Below are 26051 nucleotides of genomic sequence, written 5' to 3'. Positions count from 1 at the left end.
AAATATGCAATTATGCAATATATTCCCCCCAAAAATGTGAAACTGGAATATTTGATGTAAAGTAACTGGAGCCTTCAATAGATCAATATTTCATAACATTGAAATTAGTTCATTATTATTTTTTGAGCAATGACAGTTTTTTGTTTTTTTTAAGTCCCACTAAGATTTTTAGGACCTAAAAAGGGCCCCACTCATAAAAATGTATAACGTTATTTTTTATTTTTATGTTTTATGCCATTTTTGTTACAGAAAACACAGTTTTGTATGACAATAACACAAAATATACAATATATTCCCCCCAAAAATGTCAAAGTGGAATATTTGATGTAAAGTAATTGGAGCCTTCAATAGATCAATATTTCATAACATTGAAATTAGTTCATTATTATTTTTTGAGCAATGACATTTTTTTTTTTTTAAGTCCCACTAAGATTTTTAGGCCCTAAAAGGGCCCCACTCATAAAAATGTATACCTTTTTTTAAAATATGTTTTATGCCTTTTTTGTTCAAGAAAACACAGTTTTTATGACAATATAACATATGCAAATATGCAATATATTCCCCCCAAAAATGTCAAAGTGGAATATTTGATGTAAAGTAACTGGAGCCTTCAATAGATCAATATTTCATAACATTGAAATTAGTTCATTATTATTTTTTGAGCAATGACAGTTTTTTTTTTTAAGTCCCACTAAGATTCTTAGGACCTAAAAGGGTCCCACTCATAAAAATGTATACATTTTTTATTTTTTATTTTTAATGTTTTATGCCCTTTTTGTTAAAGAAAACTGCGTTTTTTTTACAATATAAAATATGCAATTATGCAATACATTCCCCCCAAAAACGTCAAAGTGGAATATTTGATGTAAAGTAATTGGAGCCTTCAATAAATAGATCAATATTTCTTAACATTGAAATTAGTTCATAATTATTTTTTGAGCGATGACAGTTTTTTTCAAAGTCCCACTACGATTCTTAGGACCTAAAAGGGCCCCACTCATAAAAATGTATACATTTTTTATTTTTAATGTTTTATGCCCTTTTTGTTAAAGAAAACTACGTTTTTTTGACAATATAAAATATGCAATTATGCAATATATTCCCCCCAAAAATGTCAAAGTGGAATATTTTATGTAAAGTAATTGGAGCCTTCAATAGATCAATATTTCATTACATTGAAATTAGTTCATTATTATTTTTTGAGCAATGACAGCTTTTTTTTTTTTTAAGTCCCACTAAGATTTTTAGGACCTAAAAGGGCCCCACTCATAAAAATGTATACATTTTTGTATTTTTTTCATTTTTAATGTTTTATGCCCTTTTTTTATTAAAGAAAACACAGTTTTTATGACAATATAAAATATGCAAATATGCAATATATTCCCCCCAAAAATGTCAAAGTGGAATATTTGATGTAAAGTAATTGGAGCCTTCAATAGATCAATATTTCATAACATTGAAATTAGTTCATTATTATTTTTTGAGCAATAACAGGCTTTTTTTAATTTATTTTTTATTTTTTAAGTCCCACTAAGAATCTTAGGACCTAAAAGGGCGCCACTCATAGAAATGTATACATTTTTTTAATTAAAAAAAAAAACATTTTTATGCCGTTTTTGTTAAAGAAAACACATTTTTTAGGACAATATAAAATATGCAATTATGCAATATATTCCCCCCAAAAATGTGAAAGTGGAATATTTGATGTAAAGTAATTGGAGCCTTCAATAGATCAATATTTCATAACACTGAAACTAGTTCATTATTATTTTTTGAGCAATGACAGGCTTTTTTTTTTTTTTTTTTAAGTCCCACTAAGAATCTTAGGACCTAAATGGACTCATAAAAATGTATACATTTTTTTTATTAAAAAAAAAAGTTTTATGCCCTTTTTGTTAAAGAAAACACATTTTTATGACAATATAAAATATGCAAGTATGAAATATATTCCCCCCAAAAATGTCAAAGTGGATTATTTGATGTAAAGTAATTGGAGCCTTCAATAGATAAATATTGTATAACATTGAAATTAGTTCATTATTATTTTTTGAGCAATGACAGCTTTTTTTTTTTTAAAGTCCCACTAAGATTTTTAGGACCTAAAAGGGCCCCACTTATAAAAATGTATACATTTTTGTATTTTTTTCATTTGTAATGTTTTATGCCCTTTTTAATTAAAGAAAACACAGTTTTTATGACAATATAAAATATGCAATTATGCAATATATTCCCCCCAAAAATGTGAAAGTGGAATATTTGATGTAAAGTAATTGGAGCCTTCAATAGATCAATATTTCATAACATTGAAATTAGTTCATTATTATTTTTTGAGCAATGACAGCTTTTTTTTTTTTAAAGTCCCACTAAGATTTTTAGGACCTAAAAGGGCCCCACTCATAAAAATTTATAAATTTTTGTATTTTTTCCATTTTTAATGTTTTATGCCCTTTTTGTTAAAGAAAACACATTTTTATGACAATATAAAATATGCAATTATGCAATATATTTCCCTCCAAAAATGTGAAAGTGGAATATTTGATGTAAAGTAAATGGAGCCTTCAATAGATAAATATTTTATAACATTGAAATTAGTTCATTATCATTTTTTGAGCAATGAGAGCTTTTTTTTTTTTAAAGTCCAACTAAGATTTTTAGGACCTAAAAGGGCCCCACTCATAAAAATGTATACATTTTTGTATTTTTTTCATTTTTAATGTTTTATGCCCTTTTTTATTAAAGAAAACACAGTTTTTATGACAATATAAAATATGCAAATATGCAATATATTCCCCCAAAAATGTGAAAGTGGAATATTTGATGTAAAGTAATTGGAGCCTTCAATAGATCAATATTTCATAACATTGAAATTAGTTAATTATTATTTTTTGAGCAATTACAGGCTTTTTTTTTTTTTTTTTTTTTTTTTTTTTTTTTTAAGTAACACTAAGAATCTTAGGACCTAAAAGGGCGCCACTCATAAAAATGTATACATTTTTTTAATTAAAAAAAAAAGTTTTATGCCCTTTTTGTTAAAGAAAACACAGTTTTTATGACAATATAAAATATGCAAATATGCAATATATTCCCCCCAAAAATGTCAAAAGTGGAATATTTGATGTAAAGTAATGGGAGCCTTCAATAAATAGATCCATATTTCATAACATTGAAATTAGTTCATTATTATTTTTTGAGCAATGACAGCTTTTTTTTTTTTTAAAGTCCCACTAAGATTTTTAGGACCTAAAAGGGCCCCACTCATAAAAATGTATACCTTTTTTTAAAATATGTTTTATGCCTTTTTTGTTCAAGAAAACACAGTTTTTATGACAATATAACATATGCAAATATGCAATATATTCCCCCCAAAAATGTCAAAGTGGAATATTTGATGTAAAGTAACTGGAGCCTTCAATAGATCAATATTTCATAACATTGAAATTAGTTCATTATTATTTTTTGAGCAATGACAGTTTTTTTTTTTAAGTCCCACTAAGATTCTTAGGACCTAAAAGGGTCCCACTCATAAAAATGTATACATTTTTTTTTTTTTTTTTTTAATGTTTTATGCCCTTTTTGTTAAAGAAAACTGCGTTTTTTTTTACAATATAAAATATGCAATTATGCAATATATTCCCCCCAAAAACGTCAAAGTGGAATATTTGATGTAAAGTAATTGGAGCCTTCAATAAATAGATCAATATTTCTTAACATTGAAATTAGTTCATAATTATTTTTTGAGCGATGACAGTTTTTTTCAAAGTCCCACTACGATTCTTAGGACCTAAAAGGGCCCCACTCATAAAAATGTATACATTTTTTATTTTTAATGTTTTATGCCCTTTTTGTTAAAGAAAACTACGTTTTTTTGACAATATAAAATATGCAATTATGCAATATATTCCCCCCAAAAATGTCAAAGTGGAATATTTTATGTAAAGTAATTGGAGCCTTCAATAAATAGATCAATATTTCATAACATTGAAATTAGTTCATAATTATTTTTTGAGAAATAACAATTGTTTTTTTAAGTCCCACTAAGATTCTTAGGACCTAAAAGGGCCCCACTCATAAAAATGTATAACATTTAAAAAAAAAGTTTTATGCCCTTTTTGTTAAAGAAAACTACGTTTTTTTGACAATATAAAATATGCAATTATGCAATATATTCCCCCCAAAAATGTCAAAGTGGAATATTTGATGTAAAGTAATTGGAGCCTTCAATAAATAGATCAATATTTCATAACATTGAAATTAGTTCATTATTATTTTTTGAGCAATGACAGACTTTTTTTTTTAAGTCCCACTAAGATTCTTGGGACCTAAAAGGGCCCCACTCATAAAAATGTATACATTTAAAAAAAATGTTTTATGCCCTTTTTGTTAATTAAAACATAGTTTTTATGACAATATAAAATATGCAAATATGCAATATATTCACCCAAAAAATGTCAAAGTGGAATATTTGATGTAAAGTAATTGGAGCTTTCAATAAATAAATCAATATTTCATAACATTGAAATTAGTTCATTATTATTTTTTGAGCAATGACAGTTTTTTTTTTAAAGTCCCACTAAGATTCTTAGGACCTAAAAGGGCTCCACTCATAAAAATGTACACATTTTTTAATCTTTTTTATGTTTTATGCCCTTTTTGTTAAAGAAAACACAGTTTTAATGACAATATAAAATATTGAAAAATTCGCAATATATTCCCCCCAAAAAATGTCAAAGTGGAATATTTGATGTAAAGTAATTGGAGCCTTCAATAGATCAATATTTCATAACATTGAAATTAGTTCATTATTATTTTTTGAGAAATAACAGTTTTTTTTTCAAGTCCCACTAAGATTCTTAGGACCTAGCACTCATAAAAATGTATAATGTTTTTTTTTTTTTTATGTTTTATGCCATTTTTGTTACAGAAAACACAGTTTTGTATGACAATAACACAACATATACAATATATTCATAGCAGTGAAATTAGTTCATTATTATTTTTTGAGAAATAACAGGTTTTTTTTGTTTTTTTTTAAGTCCCAATAAGATTCTTAGGACCTAAAAGGGTCCCACTCATAAAAATTAAAAAAACATTTTTTTTTATGCCCCCCTTTTTTTCTTTTTTTTTTTAAAGAAAACACAGTTTTTAATTAATGACGATATAAAATATGCAAATATGCAATATATTCCCCCAAAAATGTGAAAGTGGAATATTTGATGTAAAGTAATTGGAGCCTTCAATAGATCAATATTTCATAACATTGAAATTAGTTCATTATTATTTTTTGAGAAATAACAGCTGTTGTTTTTTTAAGTCCCACTAAGATTCTTAGGACCTAAAAGGGCCCCACTCATAAAAATGTATACCTTTTTTAATCTTTTTTATGTTTTATGCCCTTTTTTTTAAAGAAAACACAGTTTTAATGACAATATAAAATATGCAAATATGCAATATATTCCCCCAAAAAATGTCAAAGTGGAATATTTGATGTAAAGTACTTGGAGCTTTCAATAGATCAATATTTCATAACATTGAAATTAGTTAATTATTATTTTTTGAGAAATAACAGTTTTTTTTTCAAGTTCCACTAAGATTCTTAGGACCTAGCACTCATAAAAATGTATAATGTTTTTTTTTTTTTTATGTTTTATGCCATTTTTGTTACAGAAAACACAGTTTTGTATGACAATAACACAACATATACAATATATTCATAGCAGTGAAATTAGTTCATTATTATTTTTTGAGAAATAACAGTTTTTTTTAAATTTTAAGTCCCACTAAGATTCTTAGGACCTAAAAGGGCCCCACTCATAAAAATTAAAAATACATTTTTTTTATGCCCTTTTTTTTTTTTTTTTTTTTTTTTTTTTTAAAGAAAACACAGTTTTAAATTAATGACGATACAAAATATGCAAATATGCATTATATTCCCCCAAAATGTGAAAGTGGAATATTTGATGTAAAGTAATTGGAGCCTTCAATAGATCAATATTTCATAACATTGAAATTAGTTCATTATTATTTTTTGAGCAATGACAGTTTTTTTTAAAAGTCCCACTAAGATTTTTAAACCTAAAAGGGCCCCACTCATAAAAATATATACATTTTTTAAATTTTTTAAAAATGTTTTATGCCCTTTTTGTTAAAGAAAACACCGTTTTTATGACAATATAAAATATGCAATATATTCCCCCAAAAAATGTCAAAGTGGAATATTTGATGTAAAATAATTTGAGCCTTTAATAGATCAATAATTCATAAGAGTGCTGATTTTGATTCATTATTATATCTATCAGTTTTAAAGAAAGAAATAGCCTGCATGGCAGCTTAGTGTTATTAAAGTCACCATTGCAACTTTTATCCGTTACATTTCACTTATTTGCTCTTTTATTCCATTTGTTATGCTTTTTTTGGTATGAGATTTTTTCAGAACCGTTAAAAAAACAAGCTGCACTGTGGACACCCCTGCTGATTGACTAATGAAGCCCCATGCATACATACAGTGTTGATGTTTACCTGTGGACCATTGTGTATCCTGGGCCAGAGAGGAAGTCCACCCATCAGCAGGCAGCATGGCAGACCACATACCTGGAGGAATAGTAGCAGCTGCAAGTAAGGAATGCAACAATGGTGATGGAGCACACACCTTTTCTTAAACGGTGTGTCTTCACAATCCAGAGAAGCGTGTCCAGGTGGTGAAAGGCCTGGAGGATGTGGAAGTGAGCGAGTGCGAGAGCTGCTCCTTGGAGGTGACCCTCAACTTGGCCTACATGGAGGGAGTGTGGACCAGGGATGGGCTGCAGCTCAAGTCCAAGCCCAACTGTCGCATGAGCGCACACGGGAAGACGCACGCCCTCGTACTGAGCCGCGTGGCTTTGGCGGACGCCGGCCTGATCTCCTTCCACACCAACGGCATCGAGACGTCTGCTCGACTCTCTGTCAGAGGTGGGCTCAGAGGACCGACACAGGGTCTCGTCTTGGCCGTAACACTTGGATACCATGTGTCAAGCACCAAGATATATGACTCTGAAGGAGTGGTAATGTTAGCATGCTAACAATTAGCATGAGTCAAGTACCAAGGCATATGACTCTGAAGTGTTCAGCCACAAAATTGGCTGAAAAAGTTAGCGTGGGTAATTTAGCATGATAGAATGTCAATGCTAGCTGCCAAGTTATATGACTTCGAGGCGTTCGACTACAAAATTGGCTGAAAAAGTTACCAGGGTAGTGTTAGCATGTTAGCATGTGTCAAGTACTAATTTGATAACTCCGAGGTGGCTCGACTGCAAAATTGTCTGGGAAAGTTAGCATGGTAATGTTATCGTGCTAACAGTTAGCATGTGTCATATGAGGCTTTCGGCTGTAAAACTGGATAAAAAAAAAAGTTAGCGTGATAATGCTAACAAGCTAGCGCAGGGTCACTCTAGCAGTCGGTGTGTTTACTAAGTACTTTCCTTGCAGCTCGGGACATCCAGATGGTGAAGGAGCTGGAGGACGTGGACACCATGGAGCGCCAGTCCGTCAGCTTCCTGTGTGAAGTCAACCAGGAGGATGTGGAGGGCCGCTGGTACAGGGACGACTGCAGGGTCCGACACGGGGACAACATAAAGATCAGACATCAGGGTGAGTCAGTACAAGTACAGGATGTAGTCAAATGTAAGTGAGTCAGTACAAGTAAAATGCATGTAAACAGGATTCCTTCTGTTGTGAATGTGGTTTCAGGTCAAATCCACACCTTGTCTTTTAAGTCTGTCAGACCGGAGCACGCTGGCCAGATCCGATTCTCTGCCCAGCGAGTCTGGTCTTGTGCCACTCTTACAGTCAAAGGTCAGTCCCTAGTTTTATTACTTTTTTGTAAGAACTCCTACACAATTTTAACAGGCTAAGAATGGAATTGAATAACAATAGATTACAACTATTGTGTTGTTGTAATCAACTGTGCTTTGTGGACATGGAGAAGGCATTCGACCTTGTCCCTCGGGAAGTCCTGTGGGGAGTGCTCAGAGAGTATGAGGTATCGGACTGTCTGATTGTGGCGGTCCGCTCCCTGTATGATCAGTGTCAGAGCTTGGTCCGCATTGCCGGCAGTCAGTCGGACCCGTTTTCAGTGAGGGTTGGACTGTGCCAAGGCTGCCCTTTGTCACAGATTCTGTTCATAACTTTTATGGACAGAATTTCTAGGTGCAGTCAAGGCGTTGAGGGGATCCGGTTTGGTGGCTGCAGGATTAGGTCTCTGCTCTTTGCAGATGATGTGGTCCTGATGGCTTCATCTAGCCAGGATCTTCGGCTCTCACTGGATCGGTTCGCAGCCGAGAGTGAAGCGACTGGGATGGGAATTGGCACCTCCAAGTCCGAGTTCATGGTTCTCGCCCGGAAAAGGGTGGAGTGCCATCTCTGGGTTGGGGAGGAGACCCTGCTCCAAGTGGAGGAGTTCAAGTACCTCGGAGTCTTTTTCACGAGTGGGGGAAGAGTGGATCGTGAGATCGACAGGGGGATCGGTGCGGCGTCTTCAGTAATGCGGACGCTGTATCGATCTGTTGTGGTAAAGAAGGAGCTAAGCCGGAAGGCAAGGCTCTCAATCTACCGGTCGATCTACATTCCCATCCTCACCTATGGTCATGAGCTTTGGGTTATGACCGAAAGGACAAGATCACGGGTCCAAGCAGCCGAAATGAGTTTCCTCCGCCGGGTGGCGGGGCTCTCCCTTAGAGATAGGGTGAGAAGCTCTGTCATCCGGGAGGGAGCTCAAAGTAAAGCCGCTGCTCCTCCATATTAAGAGGAGCCAGATGAGGTGGTTCGGGCATCTGGTCAGGATGCCACCTGAACGCCTCCCTAGGGAGGTGTTTAGGGCACGTCCGACCGGTAGGAGGCCACGGGGAAGACCCAGGACACGTTGGGAGGACTATGTCTCCCGGGAGGGGCTGGACAAAGTGGCTGGGGAGAGGGATGTCTGGGCTTCCCTGCTTAGGCTGCTGCCCCTGCGATCCGACCTCGGATAAGCGGAAGAAGATGTGCTTATCAAGGTGCGGTTATCAATCACGGTTTTATGATCATTTTAATTTGAAACGGTAATACTAATCGACATGAATTTTAGCGCGGTTTATCATTAATACCAGTAACGTTACATCCCTTTTTGAGATCATCTTCAAAATTATACGTTACGTTATTGCCTCCAAGTCCGAGTCCATGGTTCTCGCCCGGAAAAGGGTGGAGTGCCATCTCTGGGTTGGGGAGGAGACCCTGCTCCGAGTGGAGGAGTTCAAGTACCTCGGAGTCTTGTTCACGAGTGAGGGAAGAGTGGATGGTGAGATCGACAGGCGGATCGGTGCGGCGTCTTCAGTAATGCGGACACTGTATCGATCCGTTGTGGTAAAGAAGGAGCTAAGCCGGAAGGCAAGGCTCTCAATCTACCGGTTGATCTACGTTCTCATCCTCACCTATGGTCATGAGCTTTGGGGTTATGACCGAAAGGACAAGATCACGGGTACAAGCAGCCGAAATGAGCTTCCTCCGCCGGGTGGCGGGGCTCTCCCTTAGAGATAGGGTGAGAAGCTCTGCCATCCGGGAGGAGCTCAAAGTAAAGCCGCTGCTCCTCCACATCGAGAGGAGCCAGATGAGGTGGTTCGGGCCACCCGAACGCCTCCCTAGGGAGATGTTTAGGGCACGTCCGACCGGTAGGAGGCCACGGGGAAGACCTAGGACACGTTGGGAAGACTATGTCTCCCGGGAGGGGCTGGACGAAGTGGCTAGGGAGAGGGATGTCTGGGCTTCTCTGCTTAGGCTGCTGCCCCTGCGATCCGACCTCGGATAAGCGGAAGAAGATGTGCTTATCAAGGTGCGGTTATCAATCACGGTTTTATGATCGTTTTAATTTGAAACGGTAATACTAATCGACATGAATTTTAGCGCGGTTTATCATTAATACCAGTAACGTTACATCCCTTTTTGAGATCATCTTCAAAATTATACGTTACGTTATTGCCTCCAAGTCCGAGTCCATGGTTCTCGCCCGGAAAAGGGTGGAGTGCCATCTCCGGGTTGGGGAGGAGACCCTGCTCCAAGTGGAGGAGTTCAAGTACCTCGGAGTCTTGTTCACGAGTGAGGGAAGAGTGGATCGTGAGATCGACAGGCGGATCGGTGCAGCGTCTTCAGTAATGCGGACACTGTATCGATCCGTTGTGGTAAAGAAGGAGCTAAGCCGGAAGGCAAGGCTCTCAATCTACCGGTCGATCTACATTCCCATCCTCACCTATGGTCATGAGCTTTGGGGTTATGACCGAAAGGACAAGATCACGGGTACAAGCAGCCGAAATGAGTTTCCTCCGCCGGGTGGCGGGTCTCTCTCTTAGAGATAGGGTGAGAAGCTCTGTCATCCGGGAGGAGCTCAAAGTAAAGCCGCTGCTCCTCCATATTGAGAGGAGCCAGATGAGGTGGTTCGGGCATCTGGTCAGGATGCCACCTGAACGCCTCCCTAGGGAGGTGTTTAGGGCACGTCCGACTGGTAGGAGGCCACGGGGAAGACCCAGGACACGCTGGGAAGACTATCTCTCCCGGCTGGCCTGGGAACGCCTCGGGATCCCCCGGGAGGAGTTGGACAAAGTGGCTGGGGAGAGGGAAGTCTGGGCTTCCCTGCTTAAGCTGCTGCCCCCGCGACCCGACCTCGGATAAGCGGAAGAAGATGGATGGATGGATGGATGGATACAACTATTGTTGTAATCTGTGTTGTTGTAATCAACTCTGCTTTGTGGACTTGGAGAAGGCATTCAACCGTGTCCCTCGGGAAGTCCTGTGGGGAGTGCTCAGAGAGTATGAGGTGTCGGACTGTCTGATTGTGGCGGTCCGCATTACCGGCAGTAAGTCAGACCCGTTTTCAGTGAGGGTTGGACTCCGCCAAGGATGCCCTTTGTCACAGATTCTGTTCATAACTTTTATGGACAGAATTTCTAGGTGCAGTCAAGGCGTTGAGGGGGATCCGGTTTGGTGGCTGCAGGATTAGGTCTCTGCTTTTTGCAGATGATGTGGTCCTGATGGCTTCATCTGGCCAGAATCTTCGGCTCTCACTGGATCGGTTCGCAGCCGAGAGTGAAGCGACTGGGATGGGAATCGGCACCTCCAAGTCCGAGTTCATGGTTCTCGCCCGGAAAAGGGTGGAGAAGCCATCTCCGGGTTGGGGAGGAGACCCTGCTCCAAGTGGAGGAGTTCAAGTACCTCGGAGTCTTGTTCACGAGTGAGGGAAGAGTGGATGGTGAGATCGACAGGCAGATCGGTGCGGCGTCTTCAGTAATGCGGACGCTGTATCGATCCGTTGTGGTAAAGAAGGAGCTGAGCCGGAAGGCAAGGCTCTCAATCTACCGGTCGATCTACGTTCCCATCCTCACCTATGGTCATGAGCTTTGGGTTATGACCGAAAGGACAAGATCACGGGTACAAGCAGCCGAAATGAGTTTCCTCCGCCGGGTGGCGGGGCTCTCCCTTAGAGATAGGGTGAGAAGCTCTGTCATCCGGGGGGAGCTCAAAGTAAAGCCGCTGCTCCTCCATATCGAGAGGAGCCAAATGAGGTGGTTCGGGCATCTGGTCAGGATGCCACCTGAACGCCTCCCTAGGGAGGTGTTTAGGGCACGTCCGACCGATAGGAGGCCACGGGGAAGACCCAGGACACGTTGGGAAGACTATGTCTCCCGGGAGGGGCTGGACGAAGTGGCTGGGGAGAGGGAAGTCTGGGCTTCCCTGCTTAGGCTGCTGCCCCCGCGATCCGACCTCGGATAAGCGGAAGAAGATGTGCTTATCAAGGTGCGGTTATCAATCGCGGTTTTATGATCGTTTTAATTTGAAGCGGTAATACTAATCGACATGAATTTTAGCGCGGTTTATCATTAATACCAGTAACGTTACATCCCTTTTTGAAATCATCTTCAAAATGATACGCTACGTTATTGCCTGTTTTCTCAAATCCACAGAGCTCCCGGTCCAAATAGTGCGCCCCCTGAGGGTCAAGATCGCCATGTACCACCACCGAGGTCTGCTGGAGTGCCAGGTTTCCCGGGCCAACGCTCAAGTCCGATGGTACAAGAACAGGAGGGAGCTCCAGTCCGGCAAGAAGTACCAACTGATCTGCCAAGACGTCTTCAGGCAGCTCACCATCGACGACGTATGCTCCTCGGATGAAGACACCTACATCTGCGACGCGGGAGATGACAAAACATCTTGCCAGCTTCTGGTGGAGGGTGAGATATATCAGTTACAACGTGCCACATGCAGTGGGAACTCTGTGAATCCTAATTTTGGGATGCTAACCGACATCCGATCCGATGTAGGGTCACACTGACGAAATCTTCTTCAACTATTCAGTACAGACATTTATAAAGTAGTCCGTGAACACGTGTAACAGTGTACAACTACTAGGAAGAAACACTATTTTTGATGGTGCGTACTCACATTCTGCAACTTCCGATGTATTTACGTCTTCCCTAAACACGCCCGAAGCTGGTGCTTCTATTGGAGTGGGTGTAGCCTAACAAGAACTAACACAATAAGCAGACAAAGCAAAGCATCTACAAAGAGTAGACTCTAGACTCGATACTGTTGAGTTTGTGATATCGAACGCTGTAGAGTTAGAAGGTCCACAACTTTAACCCTAATCCCATTTTCTAAATATGGACCAGGTCCGAATTTAACCCATGTGGGCCCTGTAGGTCCCAAAAGATCCTGAGTGTTCCCAATGATAAATGGGGTTACCCTGTGTAAATTGTTGATCTGTGCTTATTGGCTATCAGGTTTTCCCAGTCTGTGGCCCCTCCACCGATAGGATCCCAGATCGACTTTTTTTTTTTACTCATCCTTCCCCAGCGTCTACCTTCTTCCCCACCTTTTACGGGGCGCCGTTAAGTGGTGACCCATGACAACAAAGAGCATACCATACCATTCCATGAATTGACTAACGTGGACCCCGACTTAAACAAGTTGAAAAACTTATTGGGGTGTTACCATTTAGTGGTCAATTGTACGGAATATGTACTGTACTGTACTATCTACTAATAAAAGTCTCAATCAATCAATCAATCCATACCATACCATACCAAAAAGTCTGAAGTTCATCCAGAAGGCCCACCCTGGACCTTTGGGGTATGTTTTCGACCATTTGGAGCACCAGGACTTTTAGGATTGAGTCTGTTTGGGGTACTTTAGAACTTTTAGGCCAGGGGTTCTTAACCTTTTTGATCCCAGGGCTCAACATTTCCACTACAGGGGCCCAGTCTAATTTGAACAATTAGTAATCTTACTCTTGATTTTAATCGTAATCAATAATTACATCTAACCTTTTAGAGGTAAGTCTGTTTGGGGTCCTTGAGAACCTTTAGGGCAGAGGTTCTTAACCTTTTTGATCCCAGGGCTCAACATTTCCACTACAGGGGGGACTGGGACCCACTCAAATGTGAACGATTAGTAATCTTACTCTTGTTTTTAATCGTATTCAATAATTACATCTAACCTTTTAGGGGTAAGTCTGTTTGGGGTCCTTGAGAACCTATAGGGCAGGGGTTCTTAACCTTTTTGACAGCAGGGCTCAACATTTCCACAACAGAGGGGTCTGGGGCCCACTCAAATTTAAACAATTAGTAATCTTACTGTTGATTTGAATCGTATTCAATAATTATATCAAACCTACTTAGAGTTTGTGTTAATCACAAACACTATTATCAAGGTTTAAAATCGGGCGGATGACAAAACAAATACTAATAAAATCGACTGCAAAAGAAGGGAGTCATAAAAACGTTTACATACAACATCCATCCATCCCATCCATCCATCTTCTTCCGCTTATCCGAGGTCGGGTCGCGGGGGCAGCAGCTTAAGCAGGGAAGCCCAGACTTCCCTCTCTCCAGCCACTTCGTCCAGCTCCTCCCGGGGGATACCGAGGCGTTCCCAGGCCAGCCGGGAGAGATAGTCTTTCCAGCGTGTCCTGGGTCTTCCCCGTGGCCTCCTACCGGTCGGACGTGCCCGAAACACCTTCCTAGGGAGGCGTTCGGGTGGCATCCTGACCAGATGCCCGAACCACCTCATCTGGCTCCTCTCGATGTGGAGGAGCAGCGGCTTTACTTTGAGCTCCCCCCGAATGACAGAGCTTCTCACCCTATCTCTAAGGGAGAGCCCCGCCACTCGGCGGAGGAAACTCATTTCGGCCGCTTGTACCCGTGATCTTGTCCTTTCGGTCATGACCCAAAGCTCATGACCATAGGTGAGGATGGGAACGTAGATCGACCGGTAAATCGAGAGCTTTGCCTTCCGGCTCAGCTCCTTCTTCACCACAACGGATCGATACAGCGTCCGCATTACTGAAGACGCCGCACCGATCCGCCTGTCGATCTCACGATCCACTCTTCCCCCACTCGTGAACAAGACTCCGAGGTACTTGAACTCCTCCACTTGGGGAAAGATCTCCTCCCCAACCCGGAGATGGCACTCCACCCTTTTCCGGGAGAGAACCATGGACTCGGACTTGGAGGTGCTGATTCCCATCCCAGTCGCTTCACACTCGGCTGCGAACCGATCCAGCGAGAGCTGAAGATCTTGGCCAGAGGAAGCCATCAGGACCACATCATCTGCAAAAAGCAGAGACCTAATCCTGCAGCCACCAAACCAGATCCCCTCAACGCCCTGACTGCGCCTAGAAATTCTGTCCATAAAGGTTATGAACAGAATCGGTGACAAAGGGCAGCCTTGGCGGAGTCCAACCCTCACTGGAAACGTGTCCGACTTACTGCCGGCAATGCGGACCAAGCTCTGACACTGATTATACAGGGAGCGAACTGCCACAATAAGACAGTCCGTTACCCCATACTCTCTGAGCACTCCCCACAGGACTTCCCGGGGTACACGGTCGAATGCCTTCTCCAAGTCCACAAAGCACATGTAGACTGGTTGGGCAAACTCCCATGCACCCTCAAGGACCCTGCCGAGAGTATAGAGCTGGTCCACAGTTCCACGACCAGGACGAAAACCACACTGTTCCTCCTGAATCCGAGGTTCGACTATCCGGCGTAGCCTCCTCTCCAGTACACCTGAATAGACCTTACCGGGAAGGCTGAGGAGTGTGATCCCACGATAGTTGGAACACACCCTCCGGTTCCCCTTCTTTAAGAGAGGAACCACCACCCCGGTCTGCCAATCCAGAGGTACCGCCCCCGATGTCCACGCGATGTTGCAGAGTCTTGTCAACCAAGACAACCCCACAACATCCAGAGCCTTAAGGAACTCAACAATGCATTGCAAAAATAAGTAAATTATAACTAAATTAATAATAAATGTTTCTTAACTAAACTTTACCTGCAAATGAAAATACAGCTTCACCACTTTAGTCATATTTTTTGCGCTTAAAAAACTTTAGCTCCAGTCTTACTCTGTTTGATATTGTCACACAAGTGGTGGAAAGGTGTATTACAACTGAGTACCGCTGTGGCCCAAACAGATACTTTTTGGCGGCCTAACAATGGTCCCCAGCCCTATGGTTAGGGAGATATGTTCCTTTTTGGGGTACTTTGGGACCTTCAGATCTTTTAGTTCTTTTCTAAGTCCGCTGACTTTGTCCAGTAAAATAGGGGCCAGTTCTGGTAAAAAAAAAAAAGAAGTGACCAGCCCCATTTTATAATTGACCCAAACTGTCCCTGAAACGTGTCGTTCCTTGTTTTTTGAGGTTTAAGATCTTAAATGTGCAAGGTGAAGACCTCAGAGGGTTTGGACTTCAGAGGTTCTACTGTACCATGTCCTACACCAGCGTTTTTCAACCACACTAGTGTACCGTGAGATATTGTTTGGTGTGCCGTGGGAGATTAGGTCATTTCACCTAATTGGGTTAAAAATATTTTTTTGCAAACCGGTAATTAAAATCCGCAAATGTGCCGTTGTTGAGTGTCGGTGCTGTCTAGAGCTCGGCAGAGTAACCGTGTAATACTCTTCCATATCAGTAGGTGGCAGCAGGTAGCTAATTGCTTTGTAGATGTCGGGAACGACGACGATGGTTTGCAGGTAAAAAGGTATCTAACGCTTAAAACAAAGATAAACAAAAGGCGAGTGCCGCTAACGAAAGGCATCGAAGCTTAGGGATGGCTATGCAAAACGAAGCTAACACTGAACTGGCTGCAAAGTAAACAAAAACAGAATGCTGGACGACAGCAAAGACTTACAGCGTGTGGACAAACTTGCCAACCTTGAGACCTCTGAATTCGGGGGTGTATATTGTAGTGTCCCGGAAGAGTTAGTGCTGCAAGGGGTTCTGGGTATTTGTTCTGTTGTGTTTATGTTGTGTTACGGTGCAGATGTTCTCCCGAAATGTGTTTGTCATTCTTGTTTGGTGTGGGTTCACAGTGTGGCGCATATTTGTAACAGTGTTAAAGTTGTTTATACGGCCACCCTCGGTGTGACCTGTATGGCTGTTGATCAAGTATGCGTTGCATCCACTTATGTGTATGTTAAAGCCGCATATATAATGTGACTGGGCCGGCACGCTGTTTGTATGGAGGAAAAGCGGACGTGGCGACAGGTTGTAGAGGACGTTAAAGGCAGTGCCTTTATAGGCACACCCCCAATATTGTTGCATACCTGCCAACTTTTGAAATCAGAAAAACCTAGTAGCCAGGGTCCAGGGGTTGCAGGCCCCGGTAGGTCCAGGACAAAGTCCTGGTGGGGGGTTCAGGCTTCGCCCCCCCCCCCCGACGCAAAATGATTATTAGCATTCAGACAGGTTAAAATGTTGCTAAAACCATCACTTTTCTATCAGTCACAGTGACTTTTCAAAACAAAAATATTACAGCAAAAATCATATGGGTTGATTGACATGTTTATTCTGTAAGCTAACTTCAATAGTTTGAAATTACTTTTGACAGTTAATGCCAGTTATCCTGTCAACCTTTCACAAGACTTCAATTTGTTAATTGAAAGTATAAACAGTATAAACACTTTTTACAGTAAACAAATGGTAAAACAGTACTAAACAATTCCATTAAAAAAAAAATTGGTGTCATTATTAACTTTCTGTCCAAGCTTGTATAATCTACTACCTTGTTCAATTGTAAAAAATATTCTGTGCCTAAAATTCACATTTCTATCACAATTATCATACTGTAAACATGGTAAGCTAACTTCATTAAAATTAATAGTCCTGTCAATAGCATGGAATTACAATTCAAATGTCGTTTTTTTGTAAGCCTTTCAAAAGAATTCAAAATATGAAAAATGAATGAAAATTAATTGAAGCCATCAGACACTTGAAAAGTGGCACATCACATCTCTAATGTAATCATTTGAACTTTTCAACAGAAATAGCACTGCAAAAATATTAAGGACATTTTGGTAGTTATGCTGTCAACATTTAACAAGATTTCTTCAACTTGGACTTGAAAGCATAAACACTTTTAACAGTATAACAGTACTAAACAATTCCAATAGATAACATTGGTGTCATTACCTTTTTGTGGCTAAAATCCGAAAAACGTTGAAAGTTTTCCACTTGTATCGCTAGCAACGGCATTAGACTTGTCTTTTTTTGTCCCAACGTGGTCTTTTACATCGCTAATTCCTCCGTGTCCGATCGAAAAATCTTGTCTGCACAAGGTGCAATTCGCGTAGTTTTCACCCTTTTTGGAACGGATAATTATTCCCGGATAGGCTTTTGAATATTCTTCACGGAATGACTGCAGTTTTCTTTTCGGTTTAAGACTCGTTTGCGATTTTTCTCCGGCTGATTCCATGATCGTTCGCTCGTTTGGAAACAATGGCAACTGGTGCCTCGTGCTTGGCAGCGGTGCTATAAATAGCCTCGCGCATGGCATTCGGAATGGCTCGATAGGAAGTTACGGGAAGCAGTGTCGATTGTCATTGTTGTTACGCGATTTCGTGAATAAAACTTAAAAAAATTTTTTTTTTTTAATGAATGAAAAACCGTATTTTTTATCACTGCAACCGTAACCCGGAATAGGTTGATGAAAACCGTACTAATTACTGGAAAACCGGAGTAGTTGGCAGGTATGTTGTTGTCCGGGCGGAAATCGGGAGAAATTCGGGAGAATGGTTGCCCCGAGAGATTTTCGAGAGGGGCACTGAAATTCGGGAATCTCCCGGGAAAATCGGGAGGGTTGGCAAGTATGCGCGTGGAGCAGATGGCGTCCACAAAGTACACCCGTACATGACATGACAATCAGCACCAAAATAGGAGCGCAAGACAAGAACTAAAACACTACACACAAGAAAACCACCAAAAAACTCAAAATAAGTCACGGCGTGATGTGACAGGTGGTGACTTTGAGACAAGAGCTACACTCTTAGAAATAAGGGTTCTAAAAGGGTTCTTCTACAAGGGCTGAGGTTCTAACTGGAACCATTTGCTTCTGAAAAACCCTTTCCCGAAGAAAGGGTTTTTCAAGGGTTCTTGGTAACGCTAATGGTTCCAGTAAGAACCATTTTGATCCAGAGAACCCTTTAAAACCCCTTTTCTGAATAATTGGTTTTAAAAGGGTTCTCACTAACACTAAGGGTTCCAGTAAGAACTATTTTGATCCAGAGAACCGTTTTTGGAAGAAAGAGTTCTTCAGGGATTGTTGAAAGCGTGGGTAAGATCCTGTGTCACCAGGGACATACTTCCTGATAACATTTGCCAATAATGGTGCCTATCTTTAAATAAATGTTTTTCTCATTAAAATGTTTTGAATGTTTGTTCAATGTCAACATGATAAATGACCACAATATAATATGAACTAAACTGATATGTAGAATACAATATGGTTCTTTATAGAACCCTCAGAAGACAAGACGGTTATCGGTGAAAACCTTTGAAAAGGGATGTTTTTAGAACCCCCTGTGTCAGGTCTAGATGAAACCCTTGAAACATGAAAGAGTTCTTTGTGGAACTCCCTGTGTGGGTTCTAGATGAAACCCTTGAAACCTGAAAGGGTTCTTAGTGGAACTCCCTGCATGGGTTCTAGATGAAACCCTTGACAAACGAAAGGGTTCTTAGTGGAACTCCCTGTGTGGGTTCTAGATGAAACCCTTGAAATACGAAAGGGTTCTTAGTGGAACTCCCTGCGTGGGTTCTAGATGAAAGTCTTGAAATACAAAAGGGTTCTTAGTGGAACTCCCTGTGTGGGTTCTAGATGAAACCCTTGAAACATGAAAGGGTTCTTAGTGGAACTCCCTGCGTGGGTTCTTTGTAGAACCTCTCATGGGGGGTTCTGGGTGGAACCTTACACACACAGTTCTAGGTAAAACCCTCCAAAAGGGTTCCAGGTGGAACCTTTATAAAAAGGTTCTACCTGGAGCCAAAAAGGGTTCTCCTATGAGGACGAGCCGAAGAACCTTATATGGTTCTACTTAGCACTTTTATTTCTAAGAGTGTATAGTGATGCATGCTTGGTTATGGTTTGAATTCATATCCAACAATTGCGAGAACGACTTTTTACTGTCAATATCGGCTGCCGAGTTTCATTTTTTAATGTTTTCTACTGGCGGTGTGCCTCGGGATTCTTTCAATGACAAAAATGTGCCTTGGCTCAGGTTGAAAAACAGGGTTCTACACAGTGCTGGTAACAGAAGCGTATCTCCTGGCTGTCCATGCAGAGCAGGCTATCAGCATCATTCGGGGGATGAGCTCCGTGGGAGTGATGGAACCAGAGCCTGCGCTCTTCCAAGTGGAGACCAGCCTGAAGTCCGGGAGACCGCCCAGGTGGACCCTGAATGGCAAAGTGCTGGAGCCCAGCGAAGAGGTGGATATCTACAGGGAGGGAACCCTGCACAGCCTGTGCCTCGTTTCCACAGAGACCTCCATGTCTGGGCCGGTGGTTTTCGTCGCTGGCAAGAGTCGTTCTTCTGCTCAGCTTACAGTGAAAGGTGGGTGGAGCCGCCCGCCCTAAATACATCCGTCGAAGGATTGAGGTGTCGCTTTCAGCATGAGTACTCTCTCCCGCAGAGAGACCCCTACAAGTTGTGCGCAGCTTGGAGGACGTGGAAGCCAAAGAGAAGAGCTCTGTGACGCTGCGCTGTGAGTTTGCGCCCTCCCCCAGGGCGGTGCGCTGGTTTAAAGGTCGCACGGCTCTGAAGACCTCAAACAAATACTGCATGAGGAGAGAGGGCAAGCGTGCGGAGTTGACCGTCCACGGGTTGGTTGGAATGGATGCAGGCCAGTATCGCTGCACGGCGGGGGGCTCACAGAGCACGGCCAATCTCAAAGTTGAAGGTAGGTCAGAGGAATATTTCTTAAGCTGCACGTACTGTACCTCGAACCTCTTTTCTTTACGTCGCAGTGCGGAGGCTGAAGTTAGTGAGACACCTTGAACCCGCGGAAATCGAAGAGGACGGCGTCGCCACGTTTGCATGCGAGCTCAACTACGTGGTGGCCCACGTGGAGTGGCTCCTCAACAATGTCCGCCTCTACTCCAACGCCGTCAACAGGATCCAGCACATGGGCACCATGCACAGCCTGACCGTGAAGAAGCCCCGGCCCCAGCACAGCAGGATTACCTTTAAAACCGGGCCCCTTTCTCAGACAACCACTCTGAACGTCAAAGGTCAGCTGATACTTTTTTGCTTGACTCCGAGGAAATGCTCCTTGGGATAGGAGTTTAAAAATGGTCCGTGTTTATTATACCTGCATGGTACTCGAAGCGCTCTGAAGTCTTGTCCGAGGACACAACGGCTGTGACTAGGATGGCGGGAACTGGATTCGAACCAAGAACAGCTCAAATTCTTGGCACGGCCGCTCTACCATCTGAGCCAATTGGCTCTGTGACGCAGCTTGTACTTCTATAAACTCGTATTACAAAACAGTATCACCCACTGAAATGAACTACAATCAATTCAATTGGTGCTCGGCAACCAAAACAGTTCAATTACCACATGTGACATAAATATTGAGTACAACATTTACCTTGGAGAGTGGACTTCTACAGTATCTCCTTCCATATGCTTCTCCGTCAAACACACCATCAGCGTCTCACTCTTTAACCCATACTTGCCAACCCTCCCGGATTTTCCGGGAGACTACCGAAATTCAGCGCCTCTCCTGAAAACCTCCCGGGACAAATTTTCTCCCGAAATTCAGGCGGACTCAGGTCCATGCGGACTTGAGTCCGCTAACCCACAATATAAACAGCGTACCTGCCCAATGACGTTATAACTGTAGAATGATGGAGGGCGAGTTCTTGGTTTCTTATGTGGGTTTATTGTTAGGCAGTTCCATTAACGTCCTCCCAGCGCGGCAACGACACACACAACAACAGCAGTCACGTTTTTGTCTACCGTAAAGCAGTTCGTCTGCCGTAAACAGCAATGTTGTGACACTCTTAAACAGGACAATACTGCCATCTAGTGCATTTGATGAAAGTACTTTTGTGCGTGCCACACAGCAATCAGAGAGGGTGTTCAGCATGGTTCGAAAAATAGTGACAGAGAATAGAACAAGGATGGACAATTCAACCCTTAACTCAACAATGAGTAGATGAGTGTTATGTGTGTGTATATGTGTAAATAAATGAACACTGAAATTCAAGTATTTCTCATATATATATATATATATATATATATATATATATATATATATATATATATATATATATATATATATATATATATATATATATATATATATACGTATATATAATTATATATATAATAAAATAAATATACATTTATAACTAGAATTCACTGAAAGTCAAGTATTTCTTATATATATATATATATATATATATATATATATATAATAAAATAAATATATATTTATAGCTAGAATCCATTGAAAGTCAAGTATTTCTTATATATATATATATATATATATATATATATATATATATATATATATATATATATATATATATGTATGTGTGGGAAAAAAATCACAAGACTACTTCATCTCTACAGGCCTGTTTCATGAGGGGGTTCCCTCAATCATCAGGAGAAATCTCCTGATGATTGAGGGAACCCCCTCATGAAACAGGCCTGTAGAGATGAAGTAGTCTTGTGATTTTTTTCCCACACATACATATATTGCGCTCTACTACGGTATCGAGCACTATTTTTTGGATAACCTTATTAAGACATATATATATATATATATATATATATATATATATATATGTATGTGTGGGAAAAAAAATCAAAAAAAAAAATCACAAGACTATTTCATCTCTACAGGCCTCTTTCATGAGGGGGGGTACCCTCAATCATCAGGAGATTTTAATGGGAGCATTCGCATACCATGGTTTATATAGGGCACAGAGTGGGTGGGTACAGGCTGGCCTAGGGGCGTGGTGATTGGCTCATGTGTTACCTAGGAGGTGTTTCCGTCTATGGCGGCATGCTGATACAATTTCGCTGCGCTTGTTGAGGGATGACAGGTCTGGACGGTAAATAATAAACAGTTTCTCTTTCAAGCATAGGTTGCATCTTTTATTACCACTATTGTAAGGTGTGCTGGATGCAAGAATTTGCCATGTTATTGAATATTCAACATTATTGTCTTTGAGGTCCCAAATGTGTTTGCTGAGTTCTGTGGTATTTCGCAGGTTTTTGTTCCTGAAAGAAGCCTTGTGATTGTTCCATCTGGTTTTGAATTCTCCCTCGGTTAATCCTACATATGTGTCGGATGTGTTAATGTCCTTGCGTGTTACCTTAGATTGGTAGACAACTGATGTTTGTAAGCACCCCCCGTTGAGAGGGCAATCAGGTTTCTTTCGACAGTTACAGCCTTTGTTGGTTTTGGAGTCGCTCTGTCTGGGGGCCGACGGCTCATTTGCAATTGTTTTGTTGTGGTTTGAGATGATTTGTCGTATATTGTTCATGCAGCTGTAGCTCAATTTAATGTTGTTCTTGTTGAATACTTTTCTTAGGGTGCTGTCTTTGGGAAAGTGTTTGTCAATCAGATTGAGGAATTTGTGTCCATATATATATGAAATACTTGACTTAGTATTTTGTCAAGTATTTTATATAGATATATATATATATACATATATCTATATGAAATACTTGACTTAGTATTTCGTCAAGTATTTCTTATATATATATATATATGAAATACTTGACTTGGTGAATTCTAGCTGTAAATATACTCCTCCCCTCTTAACCACGCCCCCCGCCCCCCGCCCCCCACCTCCCAAAATCGGAGGTCTCAAGGTTGGCAAGTATGCTTTAACTCTTGAGTCCACTTCATTCAAAACTACGTTGAGCCTCCTAAGCAATGAAAAATGGTTGCACTCAAAAGTCAAATATACATTTTTTTTTCCACTTTTAACGCTTTAAATTCTTCAGCAGCTTCAGACCTATCTATAGATATATAGTTTTTATACATTTGTAATGGTTTTTCTTAAGTTTGATGCTTTTTTTGTAAAAACAAAACAAATAAACCAAAAAACAAAACATTTTATATCACGGAAAAACAAAAACGAGTTGCAAAGTGGAATACTTTTGATGAGGTAATTACAGCCTTTAATAGGTCAATAATTCATAACAACACTGATTTTGATGCATTATTATCTTTGGAACAATGACAGTTTTTGTTTTCCAAAAACTCACACGATCCCTCCATAGCCAAAAAACGGCTAAAAAAAAGTGTTGTAAGTAATATATAATCTTTTTTAAACTTTCAACACTTTACATTTTTCAACAGCCTCAGACCTATCCACCGAAATATAAAGTTGTTATATATTTGTAATTTTTTTTTAAATGTTTTATGCTCTTTTTGAAAAAAAAAAAAAACACAATTTTTTATTATGGGAAAAACACCAAATATGTAATATTTTCCAAAAATGAGTTGCAAAGTGGAATACTTTAGATGAGGTAATTACAGCCTTTAATAGGTCAATTATTCATAACACAACTGATTTTGATGCATTATTATTTTTTATGACAGTTTTTTCCACAAACTCATACTATCCCTACTTAGCGATGAAAAATGGCCACACTCAAAAAAGTGTTATAAGGAAGTCTTTCAACACTTTAAATTATTCAGCAGCTCCAGACCTATCTATAGATATACAGTTTTTATATATTTCTATTTTAAGTTTTATGCTTTTTTTTGTAAAAAAAACTAAACATTTTTTTATGACAAGAAAAACACAAAATATTCATAATTTCCGAAAACGAGTTGCAAAGTGGAATACTATTGATGAGGTAATTACCGCCTTTAATAGGTCAATAATTCATAACAACACTGATTTTGATGCATTATTATATTTGGAACTGTGACAGTTTGTTTTCCAAAAACTCACACGATCCCCCTTAGCCAAAGAACGATCATGCTAAAAAAGTGTTGTAAGTAAGTAATACATACATTTTTTTTTAAGCTTTCGACACTTTAAATTTTTCAACAGCATCAGACCATTCTACCGATATAAAGTTGTTATATATTTGTAATGTTTTCTTATGTTTTATGCTCTTTTTGGGAAAAAACAAACACCATTTGTTATTATGGGAAAAAATAAATATGCAATATTTTCCAAAAATGAGTAGCAAAGTGAAATACTTTAGATGAGGTAATTACAGCCTTTAACAGGTCAAGGCAACGCTCATTTTGATGCATTATTATTTTTGGAACTATGACAGTTTTTTTTTCCAAAAACACACTATCCCGCCCTCGCCGAAAAATGGTCAAACTCATAAAAGTGTTTTAAGTAAGTCATACATATATTTTTTAAACTTTCAACGCTTTAACTCTTTCAGCAGCTTTAGACTCATCCATAAATATTAAGTTTTTTTATTATTTTAGCGTGTTTTTTAATGTTTTAGGACATAATTGCCCTTCTTTGGGACACAAGACAACATTGCTTTGATGCAGCCTCTTGTGTTGTGTGGCTTCTCTGCATGACTTCAATGAGCTGAGGGAAATTTTGGCAAAATTTACTCTGCAAACTTCAAACATTCCTTTCAAACATGCATAATGAACTTTCTCCGCCACACGTTGTCATGACTTGGACTTAGGCTTGGTTTGTTCTCCCGAGGTGCAAGTGAATTGGACTGGTCATGGCGTGAAGGTAGATACATTTTTAATAATAACACTCAAAAGAACAAAAGGCGCGCTCAAGGCGGATGTACAAACTTGACTAATGAAAACAAAAGACTTGCACGGGGGCAAAAAACTAGGAACAACAAAAAAAAACACTAACTGTGGCAATAATAAACAAACTTACTTGGCATGGACATGAGGTGGACAGAGTGTGACAGGGGGCATAAATGCGGGGATGTCGTCAGGACGAACAACAGAAAATGAATGAACTTAAATACTATGGACATGATTAGTGAAAGCAGGTGCGTGACTCAAAACGTGAAACAGGTGCGTGACGCGACAGGTGAAAACTAATGGTTGCTATGGTGACAAACAAAAGTGCACAATGAGTCCAAACGTGGAACAGGTGAAACTAATGGGTAATCATGCAAACAAGACAAGGGAGTGAAAAGCCGAAACTAAACAAAACATGACTTAAAACAAAACATGATTAGACAGACATGACACACGTCCAATGAATGAACAGGCGAGATTTTCCCTACCTGTAGGGTTGTCCCCTTTGATATGTAAGCTAAAAGGGGCTTGCAGGCTTGCAAAGTTTTAGTGAATTTTACCCAGACACACACAAAATATGTCACACTAAGGAAAAATAAACAATAGTATCAGTATTTGTCTGTTTGAGCGTAAATAACGTTCAAGTCACTTAGGCGCTGTCATTATGTGATGGTGTAGTGGTGCCACTGCACGCTTACGCACTGACAATCGACACAAAATGTTTTCCAAACCACATTTACACACCTCTCTGTAGCAACAACAACCGCCCAAGATCGTTGTTTATTGCATTTAAGTCGTTTGTTGACAGACGTTTCAATTTGAATGAACAAAAACACAATTCATTCTGGCGTCAACTATAGTGGTTGAGAAGTGTCATTTGTATTTCCAATGGTAGATTGATAGATCCGTTCAGTATTCATGGTAAAAGCATTGTAACGTATCAGGTTTTCAGTATCTTGAAAAATGTGTGTTACAATGGGAGTCAATGGGCGACCAAAATGGGCCAAGGTAAATGAAT

General features: G+C 40.1%; 1 protein-coding gene across 1 annotated transcript in view; it reads left to right on the top strand.

Annotated features, from left to right (window-relative positions):
* Positions 1 to 6529: 6529 nt before the first annotated feature.
* Positions 6530 to 26051, top strand: part of obscna (obscurin, cytoskeletal calmodulin and titin-interacting RhoGEF a) — a 168689-nt gene continuing 149167 nt past the window's right edge. Inside the window, exons 1-8 of the mRNA XM_072914738.1 lie at positions 6530 to 6612; positions 6679 to 6945; positions 7462 to 7623; positions 7723 to 7827; positions 11958 to 12224; positions 19606 to 19875; positions 19955 to 20221; positions 20289 to 20552. Of these exons, the coding sequence (XP_072770839.1) occupies positions 6573 to 6612; positions 6679 to 6945; positions 7462 to 7623; positions 7723 to 7827; positions 11958 to 12224; positions 19606 to 19875; positions 19955 to 20221; positions 20289 to 20552 (1642 nt within the window). The 5' untranslated portion in view covers positions 6530 to 6572. The remainder of the gene's footprint in view (positions 6613 to 6678; positions 6946 to 7461; positions 7624 to 7722; positions 7828 to 11957; positions 12225 to 19605; positions 19876 to 19954; positions 20222 to 20288; positions 20553 to 26051) is intronic.

This window comes from Nerophis lumbriciformis, linkage group LG14, assembly GCF_033978685.3.
Source record: "Nerophis lumbriciformis linkage group LG14, RoL_Nlum_v2.1, whole genome shotgun sequence".
Taxonomy (NCBI): Eukaryota; Metazoa; Chordata; class Actinopteri; order Syngnathiformes; family Syngnathidae; genus Nerophis; species Nerophis lumbriciformis.
This window is presented reverse-complemented; position numbering and strand designations above follow the sequence as displayed.